The sequence below is a fragment of the Leguminivora glycinivorella genome, chromosome 4, assembly GCF_023078275.1.
Source record: "Leguminivora glycinivorella isolate SPB_JAAS2020 chromosome 4, LegGlyc_1.1, whole genome shotgun sequence".
Classification (NCBI taxonomy): domain Eukaryota; kingdom Metazoa; phylum Arthropoda; class Insecta; order Lepidoptera; family Tortricidae; genus Leguminivora; species Leguminivora glycinivorella.
In genome coordinates this window covers 28,037,708-28,053,162 of record NC_062974.1, presented here as the reverse complement: position 1 = coordinate 28,053,162, position 15,455 = coordinate 28,037,708, and the positions used below count along the sequence as shown (strand labels likewise).

Sequence of the window (15,455 nt, the reverse complement as noted above, 5' to 3'; positions counted from 1 at the left end):
CAGTGCGAATTTCACGAAAGTTATTCTAGAAAACTATTCAAAAGTAAGTGCATGGTCGTAGAAAAAGTATTGTATGCAACGGTGTTTAACTGAGTCAAAAAATACTCGTGGCGTCTTAATAACAATTTTCGGCTTCGCCTCAAATTGTTACCCACGCCACTCGTCCTTTTTTGACCTCCTTTAAACGCCTGTTGCATAAAATACTATATTGTTTTCAACTTACGATTACGTGTTCGCGGTATGCACAGAGTAAATCTTTAATGAAATTGAGACATTTTTTTATATATACAATTAAATTTGAACCAGAAGCACTATACCTATACCCGCTCGCATTCCCCTTTTTTCTATTCTAAGTAAGAATCGATTAATAAGTATCTGAATATGTATGGATAAATTAAATTGTAATTGTTTACATACAACCTGTGAAGTTTGGTTGACAAAATTTGACGTAGGTGCTGTCATATATATTTTTAAAATGACGTACTGTTAATACCAGCGTAATGAAAATGTATTCCAATGAGTAAAAGAAAACATGAAACTTTTTTCAATTTAACCGAACTAGAATGAAATCATTTATACTCATTTGGTTGTGTTCGTTATTTTCTTTAATAATGTGATATATTTTTATTTATTTTTTATGCACAAGCCATGCACCTTTAAACTTTAAATGAGATTGGATCTCCACCTGACATATTTGATTTACCCTATTTATTTTGAGCACAGTTTTACACTGGTATGGTTTTTCGTGTACGTACACTATTTTCTGTCAAAATATTTGTCAAATTTAATTGTCAACGCGGAGCGACCGGCGACACGTCTGCCTCCGATGAGCCGCTCACGGCATCTAATCGAAAGGAGAATTCTAACAGCAATGGCGAATGTATGGAAATTTTACGATAGTTTAAATTTAAGGTAAAATTTCTTTGTTGCCTTTGAGAGGAAAAATATAAAAAACGTCAAAACTTCTAGTCCGTTTATCTGGCTTTTAGAATCACTTAATGTTATAACTAAAGTATTGAATTTTTTTAACAAAGTTTACTAAACGGCAACATACGTTTTTCTCATTTTAGGTCAACTTTGCGTGGGTTTATTTATTATACCTTTAATAATTAGAGATTCTGAATAGTCAAAAGTTGTAGACACACTCTTTAAGATAATAACTACATTTATTTTATTTAATTTAATTTAGAAATGTGAGCAGCATTTGTTAAACGCCGAATGCACTTTTCGAGGATTTCGTACGACCCCCTCTTAATAATTTGACACCCACGCCACGGCGCTTTCTAACGCTTTTCTTTCGACTGTAGGTTTATTAGGCGGTTTGTAAATAATAATAATTGATTTAGGGCCACTTGCATCAACGAAAATGGTGGGCTAACCCGAGGGTTAACCCACCATTTTATATGGAATTTGACAATTGACAGCCCACTAACCCTGAGTTAAATGGTTGGTGCAAGTGGGCCTTAATGGAGTAGGTACTTAATTTGTAGATCAATAATATTTCATTTTTTAGGCTGGGCGTTCGTAGGCCTCATACCTAAGTATAGGTCACGGCGTCGCTTGAGAAGTTGAGACAAAAGTGCAGAATGATACTCAGTGCTCCATCGACTGCACCTACGGTATTTCCTCTACTATTAGAATGCAACCGAAAAAAGCGAAAATATCAAAGTAGCTGCAGAACGGTTTCTACGACGTAATGTAATATATTCCGTAAGCAAACAGCCAGTTAGATCTAGACCAGAGTAAACAAGCTCGAACGATCATCGAAATCACTGCTAACGAGATGGATCTGGTTACAAAACCCATTTCCTATTTATTCTTGCCGACCCTACGTAATTCGAGTTTTAAGATATGTCAAATACAAGTTCCAGGTACGCAGTAAATTTCGGCGTTCGGCGTAAAATCTTTCACACGCAATCCAATATTTCCCGCAATACGTCATGTATATAAACGGTTTGCAAATTTGCCATACAAAGTTCGCAACCACTATGGTATGTAAAATGTCGTATACGGGAAAAATCGACGTGTGTGTACCTAGCCTTAGTGCGTTTTCCAATTATCCGATCCGATATCGGAAGTAGAACCGATATCCCAGATATTTAAGCCGTCGTCTTTGATTTTTGCCTTTGAAAACTTTCCTACATCCGATATCGGTTCGGATAATGTACCTACGCACTTATATTTGTTTGAAGAAACGTCATTATCTAGAACTAATATTTTACGAAGATTACCATCCAGCGGGGAAATGTGGCCAGCATTATGGGCACTCTTCCGCAGGGATCGGATTTGGGAGATTTTGTTTGATAGTTTGTAAGGGACATTTTAGATATTAAGACTGATTTATGTGTGATTGTGTTTAATTTAATGTGTGCTTGAGTTATTAAAAAGAAATTATATTTTACGTATCTTTAAGTTCGAATCGAGCCGTATATGTAGTAGATTCGGTTGCAAAAGCGGTAACTTATTTCCTATTCGGTACGGAATATTATAAATAGGAATATTATAAGTACTATTAATATTATAATTCGAAGAGAGCTTATGTGTAGAGCATACTATGAGAGCCAATGGCGTTAAAAATAGTGCCACTGCTTGTATTGGGCACGGAGTCTGAATGATATGAGATATACACCGTGGGCTTGAATAATCTGAAAGATTTTAATAGTGTATTCCTGACTACATTTAGAGACTATAAATGTCATATAAACTTTTCTGGATATCGCCTAGTTATTTACCAATTGAACAGTTTATAGATGTATATTTGTCATCATAGACCGAAAACAGAAGGTACTTATATAAGTAAAGATTTGTAATTTGATGATGAGATCCTAAAACAAACATTTGTAAGCTAAACCACGAAATAGGTATGACTCAAACGTCTCAAACCCCTCGCTTGGACGCTTTCACGCACTTTCTCGTCCTGCGTTATATAATTATCGTATAACCACTAAAACAATACTAAAACAATCACATGCACCTATTAGTTCCTTCGTATATGTTATATAACATAATCAGACAGTTTCAATTCAACAGTCTACACTACACAGGTGTTACACATTTTGGCTACTCGTATTCTGAATTTCCGAACATCAAAACTTATAAAACCTGCTAAACCCGAAGTAAGGTCATTTATTTCTGTGATGATCACAGATATTTTTGTTCCTGAGTTGAGGATGTTTTCTATGTAATTATATAAGTATTTGTATATTATGTATATCGTTGTCTGAGTACCCAGCCTTCTTGAGCTTACCGTGGGACTCAGTCAATCTATGTAAGAAGTCGTATAATATTTATTTAAGTGTATTATTAATGTAGGAACAAATCAAATTATTTTATTAAATATTTTTTGATTTGTTTTTTTTAAGTAGTAACACTACTATATATAAATTATAAACTGAAATAGATACCATACACTAAAGAAAAAGCGATCAAGCCCACTGGTGGCGAAGCCGGGAATCGAACCCGGGTCTCCAGCTAACGCGGCTGACGTGTTCGACCGCTACACCACCCCGACCGCCGAGGTACCCGTCGAAATTTCTCTAGTGTATGTTATCTCTGAAGGCTAGGCGCCTTTGACCAACTCTAAGGGCGAGCAATTTGTGCTTGTATTATTAAATTAATAAAAAGACCTCATTAAGCTAAAGAAGGCAGCAAAAGCATCTATTGATTGAATATTGTCTTTCCAACTCTTTATTTACTTAAGTACGTTAAAAAAACTACATTAAAATTGCAGGAAATATTACTTCAGCAACCGGAACTAACTCATCAAACTCTTTGTCAATGGTAGTATTTTCATTTAATTTTATACCATTTAACTATCTCTGACAAACCAGCATTCAAATTTAAACCTTAAATTAACAATAAACTGTTACATATCCATTGGTGTGTAAATGCACCTGTTACAATTTAATTGGCAATCGAGTCGAGCGTGATGCGTCGTACCTTGATGCGCGCTGTCGTGTGATACAGCTTTATTTATTGTTCGTCCTTCTAACTTGAGTAGGTAACTAATGGCCATTATTTGTTTTATGCCAGAACTGTTCACGATGTGTTCACGATTTTCTTTATACGATGCGTTGGCAATTTTTAATTAGTCACTTAAAAATAATTACCTAGATATAAGTAGGATAATTTAAAAGATTTCTTACAGAATTTTATTTGAACATTTTTTAAATTAAATTTGTTGTTCAGGTGAATAAATCTAAGTAACAATAAGTAGATATGGGAGGTCATCCCAAGTTTAAAATGTGACATTTTTGTCATTGTCTGCATACGATTTTACTATAGTCATGCTAAATAAACAAATGCTATCTGAGATGCTGTCAAGTCGACAAAATCACGTGCTTTTAGATTAAAGTAATCGTAACCCACAAGATATACACTACAAGTTATGCTATTACTAGTATTACTAATATTCTATGTTCTAAACCTTATTTGCGAGTAGATAAAAACTACAATTTGACTTAAATCTTGGTTTCTCAAGTAGTAGAGATTGTGTTAATGTATGACTCAAATTGACTGAATTCATTGATCAAATGATTAAGATCTTAAGTAGGATGAATCAGAGCAAAAGGAGATGTAGTATTACCAATTTACCACGTATTACTATGGAAGTAAGTATAATATAGAATTCGATCTCATTCAAGATCTCAAATTCTTCATAGGTTTCAATTTCCTCTCTGAGGTGTTCAAAATTTACGGCGAGTTTGTTTGTCAGATATTGATAATAAACTATCGCTAAGTAATATACATATTACTTGTAATACATACTAGTATGATTGCAGAAGAATTTTTACAAATCCAAAGAGGAAATTGGGGCGCGGTCCTCTTTCTTTATTCTTAATAAATAATCCATACTTAATATTATAAATGGGAAAGTGTGTGTGTCTGTTTGTTTGTCCGTCTTTCATGGCAAAACGGAGCGACGAATTGACGTGATTTTTTAAGTGGAGATAGTTGAAGGAGAGTGACATAGGCTACTTTTTGTCTCTTTCCAACGCAAGCGAAGCCGCGGGCAAAAACTAGTTGTAAATAAACAGAAATCCTTTTGTTTCAGGATCGGTACACTATGTGCTCCAGGCGGGTGCACCTCCGTCGCAGCAGCAGTTTAGTGTCCTGGCGAGAGCTGAAGACAGATTGGGTAAGTGCGTTATCACATCATCGATTCGATATCGGATGTAGAACCATTATCCTATATAATATTAAGGCGTTCCCTGCGCCAATGACCTTTGATTTGAATCCATTAATGGGCATTGCATCTTTCAATTAAATATTTGAAATTATAATTAGACTGAAATTGTATTAATCTTAATTTAATTGCTGTTAAATAATTTTATTGATGAACGTGTAATATTTATAATATTATTAATAAAATGTCTATGTCTATGTCTATGTCATATTCAGAATTTGGGACACCCGAATTAGCGTAAGTTGTTAACAAAAATAATTTTTAAGAAAAAAAAACCGCCTTCGTCTGTATATTTTTTAATGTTTGTTATTCGATATCTCCGTCATTTCTGAACCAATTTTGAAATCTGGATGATTCTGAAGTACTTACAGATGAGAATGATTATCAGAACGGAACTCTAACCAGGGGCGGCTCACTCTTCATCAGCAGTTCCACTGCACCAAATGTCACTGTTCTGGACGTAAGTGCATGCTGTTCTTATAAAAATACCAAAGTCACTATAAGTGTGCCGTTCAGATTTGAGGAGTTCCGTTCTGACCATAATCAGCAATTCCACTGCACCAAATATCACTGTTCTGGACGTAAGTGCATGCTGTTCTTATAAAAATACCAAAGTCACTATAAGTGTGCCGTTCAGATTTGAGGAGTTCCATTCTGACCATCATCAGGAGTTCCACTGCACCAAATGTCACTGTTCCGTACGTAAATGCATGCTGTTCATTTAAAAACACAAAAATCACCATATGTATGCCTTCCAGATTTGAGGAGTTCCCTCGATTTCTCCAGGATCCTATCATCAGAACTGGGTTCTGAGAAAAATGGGACCAATCTGTATGCATATACTACATTCAATCAAAAAAAAAATTTCAAAATCGGTCTAGTAACGACGGAGATATCGAGGAACAAACATTAAAAAAAAAAAAAAAAAACATACAGACGACTTGATAACCCCTTCCTTTGAGATTTGGAAGGCGGTTAATGAACTCACTGTCAGTTTTGTTACGATAATTTAGCATGCAATTTCTATAAATATATTGTTCTATAAATATAAGCTTTAAGCGATAATCTACATTCAGAATGTGAAAAAAGTAAATTTTTAGACAAATTGCATGCTTAATTGTCATCACAAAACTGACAGCGAGTTAATTTTTGTTAACAACTTACGCTAATTGGGGTGTGCCAAATTCTGAAAATGCCCTAATATTATGATAGTTTCTAAAGCCTATCATATTAACAGCATCGTCTTTAAACAAAATAGTGTCTCATCATTACTTCACAGCTCATTACCTATTTCCGTGATATTTGGTATCAAAGTTGAACAATTTTAGGACCACAAACTGGTTTTTAGGTCATAACTTTTGTACTAATTAGTTTAACATGAAAATATCTTTTGAAGTTTTAGAAAAGTCAAAGGTACCTAAATCCAAACATGTTGATTTCTTACTTGTAACACCCTTCACTAAAATCAAATTTCGATAAAACTGTTGTTTTAGACCATGTTAAAAAAATTCATAAAAAAATAAATATAGTTATTTTTTTTTTAAATATGGGTCTTGCGAATAGAGATAAAAAATTGAAGAACCGATGGCCGTTGGTTATATAATTCTACCTGTAGTGAAAATTTAGGAGTTTCAACTCAAAACTTGTCAAAAACCGATGAAAACCGTGTGGAGCCCCTTCAAGGCACCATCTTTGGCATCTGCCTTTTGACATCCTTCCTACTTCCAATATCCGATTGGATAACGTGAAAACGTTCTATGGGAGTCGTACCACGTTTTAGTGAAGTGTGACTCGCAAATGAGCTGCACTTCAATCATCAAGAAAAAAGTCGCGTCAAAACCATTTCAGACTCTTAACAAATTCTTCACTTTCAATTGGTCTCTAGCAAGAACGATTTATTACTGGACTGACAAAGCCCATACAAAAAAAAACATACCCCTGAAATGTATGGGCCTTTTAGTCTAAAACTAGATGGCGCTGTTCGCAGCCTGGAAGTGGCCAGAATCATATTTTCCCCAAATATTTTTGTGTTTTTATTTTTTATAAGAACTAATGACATATTCACGCCAATACAAATTTTGAAAAAATAAAATTGTAGGCATCATCAGTGTAGTTATGATAGTATTTAATAGGTGGCGCTAAAAAATCGAGGTACGATTCTTAATATGAAGTATGTAAATCCTATATCAATAATCCCTGGTCTCAAGGTTACCTATATTTTTCTGGCGAAATTGAGGATAGACTATTCTAGTGTAGGAAAGTCTATATAAAACGTTTGTATCAGATAGGTAAACACAATTTAAAATAATATGTTGAACCTCAAAGACCTGCCAATATTTCAATGCACAAGCTCCTTCACTTTGTTGTGTTAGTCCTAATTACAAGGATGCAACATGATGCGATTTCCTTTCAAACCTTATTCACTTGTACAAAAAGTAGAAATTCAACTACAGTCGTGTAACGTACATATATTTCATTATTACAGCACTTACATCTAGTCATCTTGTATTTTGAATATCCTTGAATCTTTCAAAAATAAACTCTAAAGAAGACAAACAAGGTACATTTTGAAATGCAGCGCTAGATTTATGATTTATTCATATTCTTGTGCATTTAAAACTGTACTCAAAAGCGAAAGCGCTAAAGTTGATTTTTAATAGTAGGTAAATGGTTTATTCGTCGGTCATGAACTTTAACAAGTGTTAATCGGCGGTCAAGGCGCTGAAGTTAACATTAACATTGTTATTAACGTTACTCTTGTTCGGTTGGTTACGTCAGAGTGTTCGGAACTCACGAATTTGCTTGTACAAAGGACGGGACTTGAGAAGTTTAAAGAGCATTTTAAAATATTGGAAAGATGATAAACATATTAACATAACCAAAGACATATGTAACTCCGTATAGACAGATAAAGTCTAAGAAAAAAACGTACCTCAAAACCATACAGACGACGAAGACAGTGAGGCATTTTTAGGGTTCCGTAGCCAAAATGGCAAAAACGGAACCCTTATAGTTTCGTCATGTCCGTCTGTCCGTCTGTCCGTCTGTCCGTCTGTCCGTCTGTCACAGCCGATTTACTCGGAAACTATAAGTACTACAGTGATGAAATTTGATGGGAATATGTGTTGTATGAACCGCTACAAAATTATGACACTAAATAGTAAAAAAAAGAATTGGGGGTGGGGCCCCCATACATGTAACTGAGGGATGAAAATTTTTTTTCGATGTACATACCCGTGTGGGGTATCAATGGAAAGGTCTTTTAAAATGATATAAAGTTTTCTAAAAAACATTTTTCTTAAAGTGAACGGTTTTTGAGATATCAGCTCTCAAAGTCGTAAAAAGTATGTCCCCCCCTCTATTTTTATAACTACGGGGTATAAAATTCTAAAAAAAATAGAGGTGATGCATGCTAATTAACTCTTTCAACGATTTTTGGTTTGATCAAAGTATCTCTTATAGTTTTTGAGATAGGTTGATTTAACTGTAATTTTGGTTAAGTTATTGTGCTTACAGTGAAAACGATGGCTGAACCTTATAAGATAGATCAAAAAATATACTACACCAGGTGTATAAATTGACATAATAAGTTTATTATATTTGCTGCTACGGAACCCTTTGTGCGCGAGCCCGACTCGCACTTGGCCGGTTTTGTTGTATGGTGTTGGACATTTGCAGTTCGTTTTTGTCAATTTTGTGTAGATTAATTAATTAATTGTTTTTTAACATATGAATGGTAAATTTTTTTAATATTGTATAACTAGCTTTATTTATAGTGAGTGAACCTGCCTTAGAAATCTATATTATTTATGGTCATGGTTCATTAATATTTCTTTTATGTGGGTAGCTTTGGCACATTCTAATTTTTCCTCAGTCACCCGTTGACCACGAACGCTGTAAAGTGTTCGAAACGTCGGGATGAATTGTAAATTCATTATACGCGATTTAATCCGTTTCTATAGTTTTATTTCTTGAATAATCATGTAAGAAATTATGTAAACTACTAAAATATGGTTCGATTTATTATTATTGTCCATTTATTTTCAGATATGTGACATTTGTATAAAACATTAGTTATGGACATAAATTCAAGCCTATATTCCTTAAACGGGGTACGCAGAGCACATGAAACTACTCAAGGTTCAGTGCCACGGCAATAAGTAATGACATAATTATAATAATTAACAATAAGTTGAATGAATGAATGGATCAAATGTGACGTATAAAGTGAAATAATATGTACCTACCTGTAGGTTAGAGTTGGTCAAAAGGCGCCTAGCCTTATCAGAGATAACATACACTAGAGAAATTTCGTCGGGTACCACGGCGGGCGTGTGGTCTAGTGGTAAAGACGTTAGCCGCGTAAGCTGAAGACCCGGGTTCGATTCCCGGCTCTGCCACCAGTGGGCCTTGCCGTTTTTTCTTTCGTGTATGCATAGCTGGGCATTAACTCGTTAATCCGTTAATCGTTAATTAACGAAGTTAACATTTCGATTAACGGATTAACTTTTAAGTTAACTTGAAAAAATGTTAACGGACTCGTTAACTTCCGTTAAATTTCTCCGAGTCCGTTAATCGTTAATCTAGTTGGGCACAGGCGCCATCTGCGCTGCGAAAAACACGTTCTGAACGCTACTATAAAAGCCCGAAGTACGGCAAATCCTATGATTTGTCGGTAAATCCTAGGTTTTACCGATGTCGATTGCTAAAAGTCCGAAATAATACCTAAAAAAGTATTCTTCACGTGGATTTGCTTTTACTAACTTTGATTCGGTGAATCCTAAGCTTTACCATGGCGACTGTTGTAGTGATAGGGCAGCAAATTCGAGCCCTATTTACGACCACATTCGCTTCCCTAGCCTCTACCGCCCAAAGTGCCACAACAGTCCCGTCACCGCCAGTGCCTTCCACGTGCAGCCTAGAGTTCAATAGACTAGCTTTACTTCGGCCTTTTACAGAAATATAATACGTTATAGTGGATCAGTATCCACTATACAACTAAATATTCATCAGTATGCAACTAAATATTTAAAGAAAAGTTCATTTTTTTTCACGTGTTAACGGATTAACGATTAACTTTAACTTACGTTAAATTTGTCGAAATGTATCGCTTTAACGATTAACGAAGTTAACTTTTTTAGTAACGGATTAGCGATTAACGAAGTTAACTATTTTATTAACGGTGCCCAGCCAGCCCAGCTATGCGTGTATGTTATTTCAATTTATAATTATTTTCGATGTTTAGTTGTTTACTTATGATTTCTATTCATAATGCCAATTTTCAACGTCTTTACGAATTTATGTAATTGTTTATCTGTTTACTAATACTCAAGAATCTCAAGGTATATAGGTACTCTTACAATACCGATACTTATGAAACAAAACATCAGTTATCTACCGATAAATATATGGCTCAGTATATGTAATGGTAAATATCTTGTATTATCAGATTATGAACATACCATGGTAATCCTTTAATTAATGATAATGTAATATTGAGTAGGGTTTACAATTATTGTTAATATAATATTTACTGATCTTTTATAGTTACAGGAGCTGTGTGAAATATAGGTATAGATTAGGTTTTAGAACTCGACTTTTGTATCACACAATCACAATATATCGGAGCTACTTTTATCAATGTATTTAAATAATTCAGTTTTTACTTTCGCATAACGGGACAGAAAGATAGACAAACTTACTTTCAAATCTATAAAATTTGTAAGGATTAGTACGTCGTTCACTGTCATTTTCACAGCTTAATAATGTGAAAGTCTCTCATAGAATCTAGGAGTTAGGCATCAAAGCATTGCATGTGGAGAGAGCACCAAGTAATTGGAGAAATCAGCTTATATCAATTAAATATCGGCCATCACATAAGTTGTATTTTGTTTAGTGCGCCCGCCGGGCGGCCAGAAAGCGTTAAGTGCTAAAACGGCTAGTTTATGTGAGAGACGTAGGGTTACCAATACCAATTCTTAAATTGAATATCTCATTGAATAAGGAGTAAGTCCATGATGCTGGTGACTATTAGGGAAATAAGAAGGTAGGCATTTTGTTTAATGAGAGTTTGAAGGAACATTATTTAATACATTTCAGTCCAAGATAGGTTGGCTAATACGATTTTGACAGCCTCGTCAGTGCAAATGTTACTTTATACGTCAAACATTGATGAAATTATGACGATTACTTAACCCTTGCACAAGCTGCAAAAATCATTGCTAACTTATGTTAGCTTTTTTGCGAGGCAATTTTAAGGTCCGTATTTTAATTTTCACCATAAGTACCTTCATTTTTCAACGCGGCAACCCTACTAGTGCTGGCTATATTTTAGCTAGGCCCGCGAAGAAAGTGGATCTCGCGATGATATATACCGCTGAAAAAATACCACATTGTTGCACCTGAAACGTGCTGAAAAGAAAACTCGACATACTATACACGTAATGAGTGAAATTAATGTATACCAAGGATATATGTAACTCCGTATAGACAGATAAAGTCTAAGAAAAAAACGTACCTCAGTACCATACAGAAAAAGGTACGGTAACCTAGATGGCGATACACCTTTGGGGGACGCTCGGCTAAATGGCGCTAATATTAATATTTGACATTTTAACACATATCAAGCTAAGAATATAGGCCACATTGTCAAAACTGATGTTCAAAAGTTTTAAGCATGTGTCGAGAGATGACTGTTTATGCACTGTGATTACACATTTTACTCTGACAGCAACTCTCTATAATACTCGATCCTCTTTGTGTATACTTACATCACACGCGTACAGCTACTATCTCTTTCGCAAACGCGCAAAGAATGGACCTTCTGTTCTTTTTATTTACCCCAAAAAAATTAATAATTTTCAAGAGAAAATGTGACGGTTTTCTTGTTAAATGTTCCCCAGATTATGCCTTTTATCCCTGCAATACGCTTGCTTTTATCTTTTTGAAGTACGATTCGAATTTAAAAATTCTTATGGTTTTGATACGACTTACCTAACCTATGTCACACGGCTTTCACTTAATTTCGCATGCACCAAATAATGTGTGTAATCGGTAATCGACTAATCAAGTAATCATCTAGGTCTTATATCAAAGAAGTGCAAAAGTATCAGGGCACTGATATGCATTGGGCTTTAAGGACAAAGAGCCCAGAGCCATCAGACATTGATCATTTTCTCAAGGATGAAACTTTGGGATAATCTAGAGTTCGTATCGACGGTTAGGTAATGTCTGCATATTACATACTTAGTTCAACCCATCGGCCATTTTTAATATCAGGTTTTTTTTTAAACATTAACTTTCCTTAAATTCTTAAGGATGATTTTTATATAAGTATTGTAATAGAAGAGACTGCAAGGATTTGATAATCATCATTTCCAAACCAATTTAATTTTAATGTTGCTTTTTAACCCCCGACGCAAAAACGACGGGGTGTTATAAGTTTGACGTGTCTGTCTGTCTGTCTGTTTGTCTATCTGTCTGTCTGTCTGTGTGTGTGTCTGTCTGTCGCATCGTACCTCCCGAACGGATGAACCGATTTAGATTTAGTTTTTTTTGTCTGAAAGCTGAGTTAGTCGGGAGTGTTCTTAGCCATGTTTCATGAAAATCGGTCTACTATGTCGCGGTCGGGAGTTTTTTCAAAATTTTAATTTTGTGGTTAGGTTATCATCACATTCTATTCAATATACTCTATGATCATCATCACTACTATCACAAGGAACGTTTCAATCATAATTAAGGGTCTTTATGCAAGCGGTTTTCAAACAAGCCTCAAATATTAATGTGGGAAAATCGAAACGTGTAGTCCCTCAGTAAAAAAATAATTATTTCCTGCTGATTTTAAAAAGAACTGCTTGAATAAGCAAAGTAACTGTAGCAAAAAGTCAAAACTAACAAAACGAGCTCATCTTTTTGTACGTCATTGTCTTAATTTCCTCTAAAACTTTATGTTAAAAAAGATCACGTGGTCTCCATTGAACCTTTGCAACCGATTATCATCGCAGCGGACCTGTCACCTGTCCCTTCACGGGACTTTCGCGTTTACTGCTGAACAATTGGGGGCATTTTTGGTCAAATGTCAAGGGTCACTTACGTGATATTATGGATCAGATGAAATAGATTTTGATTGTTTAGTTTTTTGTGAAATACACGAGTTCTTTACTTCAGGTAACTATTTAAGAATATAAGAAAATACAACTATAAGAGTTGGCGTTGGCGAAGGACTACATTATCCCAATTTTGTAAACTTTTAACCCTTTCATCACTGTGACTTGAGCGGTTTCATGTGCTTTGCCTACCTGTTTTAGGTAATACAGATATGTGTTGATGTTTTGTATACCTATATGTATATGTACAACAGTAACGCAGCTGCAGTGGACACCCAAACGTCACCTATATAAGACAACTAGCTTTTGCCCGTGGCTTCGCTCGCGTTAGAAAGAGACAAAAAGTAGTCTATGTCACTCTCCATCCCTTCAACTATTTCCAATTAAAAAACATGTCAATTCGTCGCTCCGTTTTGCCGTGAAAGACGGACAAACAAACAGACACACACATTTTCCCATTTATAATTTTAATAAGACAATATATTAAACTCAATATATCTCGATATTTGATAATAAACTCAAGAATTTCATCGAATGTTGACATTTTAAGGAATCGAAACAAAACTTAAGAAATCCGTCGTTCGTGTAAACATGTTCTCAATATCTCAATAGACGGATGTTGAAGTAAGACTAGATGAACCGTCATTCAGAAATGATCGCAATTGTATTGCGGTGACGGCATGGAATGTCCTGGAATTCCTGTTCTTAGAATTGGAGTTCATTGTTCTAAGTGATTGAGAAATGGCGCATTTATTTTATTCTGGCTGGAGAAAAATATAAAACATTTTCCCCTCACTAGCTCGGAAACACGTGTTTTGTCCTTTAATATAGCAGCGGGTAAAAACGCATTTTATCCACTAGTGGGTAAAGTAATTTGACCTTGAATAAAGTCAAATTAATTGCTTTAAAATTGATAAAAGTAGGTTAATCTAGTAATAAAGATGATTTACCACCTGTGGAACTACTGGAAGCAGTGATAAATGCATTTTTTGCGTTGTAGTTTCCTCGCTATAGTGAGGGGAAAAGTTTTGTGTTACACTCGGGTGCAAATGTATTTTACTTCTCGTGTGTTAAAAAAAACTCGCAAGTTCTGGATTCTATTCTCGAACCACTCGCTTCGCTTGTGGTTCAACTATAGAATCCTTTCACTTGCTCGTTTTTCAATTCCACACTCGGCGTTAAAATACAACTTTGCCCCCTTGTATAACAAATAACTATTATATTTTCTTACTTAAGGTTAGTGCCGTCCGTCACAGGGACTATTCCGTCTATGTCTATAATAAAGACGGTCAACCAAATTTTGGCACTAAAAAAGGCGCTAAATTCAAATTTTCGTTAGGAATGAAACCTTCGCCCTACTTTTTAATCAATTGATGATTCACACAACGTCAAGGTTTAGGAAGGCACGCGTTTTATGAAGATAATTGACCGGTAAACCCTACATTTTTCAAATTTTCCAAAATGCCTGTCATATTTTGGCTTTAACTTCACAGCTTTTATACCTATAATTTTAGGCAAAAAAGAGTAGAAGTAAATAAAGTGGCAACATCCCTTCCAACCAAACGTGTCGTCCCAATATTGCCACTTTTTTAATTTCTACCGTTTTTTGCCAGACTGTACACTAAATAACAATACAAGCAATTACTTAAGTACTTGTAATGTCAAAGTGCAAAGTTGCCAACCGCTGACATTGCCTACTCGTTTCGGCGAAGACGTTTTTGACTTTTTGCGCGTTCCCAGCGGTCATCAACCCGCTGTTTTTGCGCACATAATCTAGTGGGGCGAATCGACCCGTGAATCTACGTGACAATGACGGGTAAATGCATCAGTCGAGCATTTACTGTAAAGACGACTGAATTATAAGGATTGTAACCTACCACGGTGCGGGACGTGCGAAGGTGACGTAATTTCCAAACTCAAATAAAATTGGGCGGGACATGTTGCCAGGCAGAGTGATATATGGCAGGTGACCAAAATGTTGAGAGAACGAACGGTGGCCGCTTTCGGATGTAAGAAGCGCCTGGCATCCGTTGGCTTGTTGGGTGGACGACATTCGAGAAACTGCGGGGCACCTCTAGACGAGAGTAGCCTAGGACCGGGATAAGTTGCGTACACGAAGGGAGGCCTGTGCTCAGTAGTGGGCGATTAACGGCTGAAATGATGAT

The 15,455-nt window shown here is 35.5% G+C and overlaps 1 protein-coding gene across 2 annotated transcripts in view; it reads left to right on the top strand.

The window, feature by feature from the left end:
- The window catches only part of LOC125225047 (rho GTPase-activating protein conundrum), a 245,632-nt gene that overhangs the window by 33,589 nt on the left and 196,588 nt on the right, over positions 1-15,455 (top strand). For both annotated transcript variants that reach the window (XM_048128555.1, XM_048128554.1), the window contains exon 2: positions 5,054-5,137. In XM_048128555.1, the coding sequence (XP_047984512.1) occupies positions 5,066-5,137 (72 nt within the window). In that variant the 5' untranslated portion in view covers positions 5,054-5,065. The remainder of the gene's footprint in view (positions 1-5,053; positions 5,138-15,455) is intronic.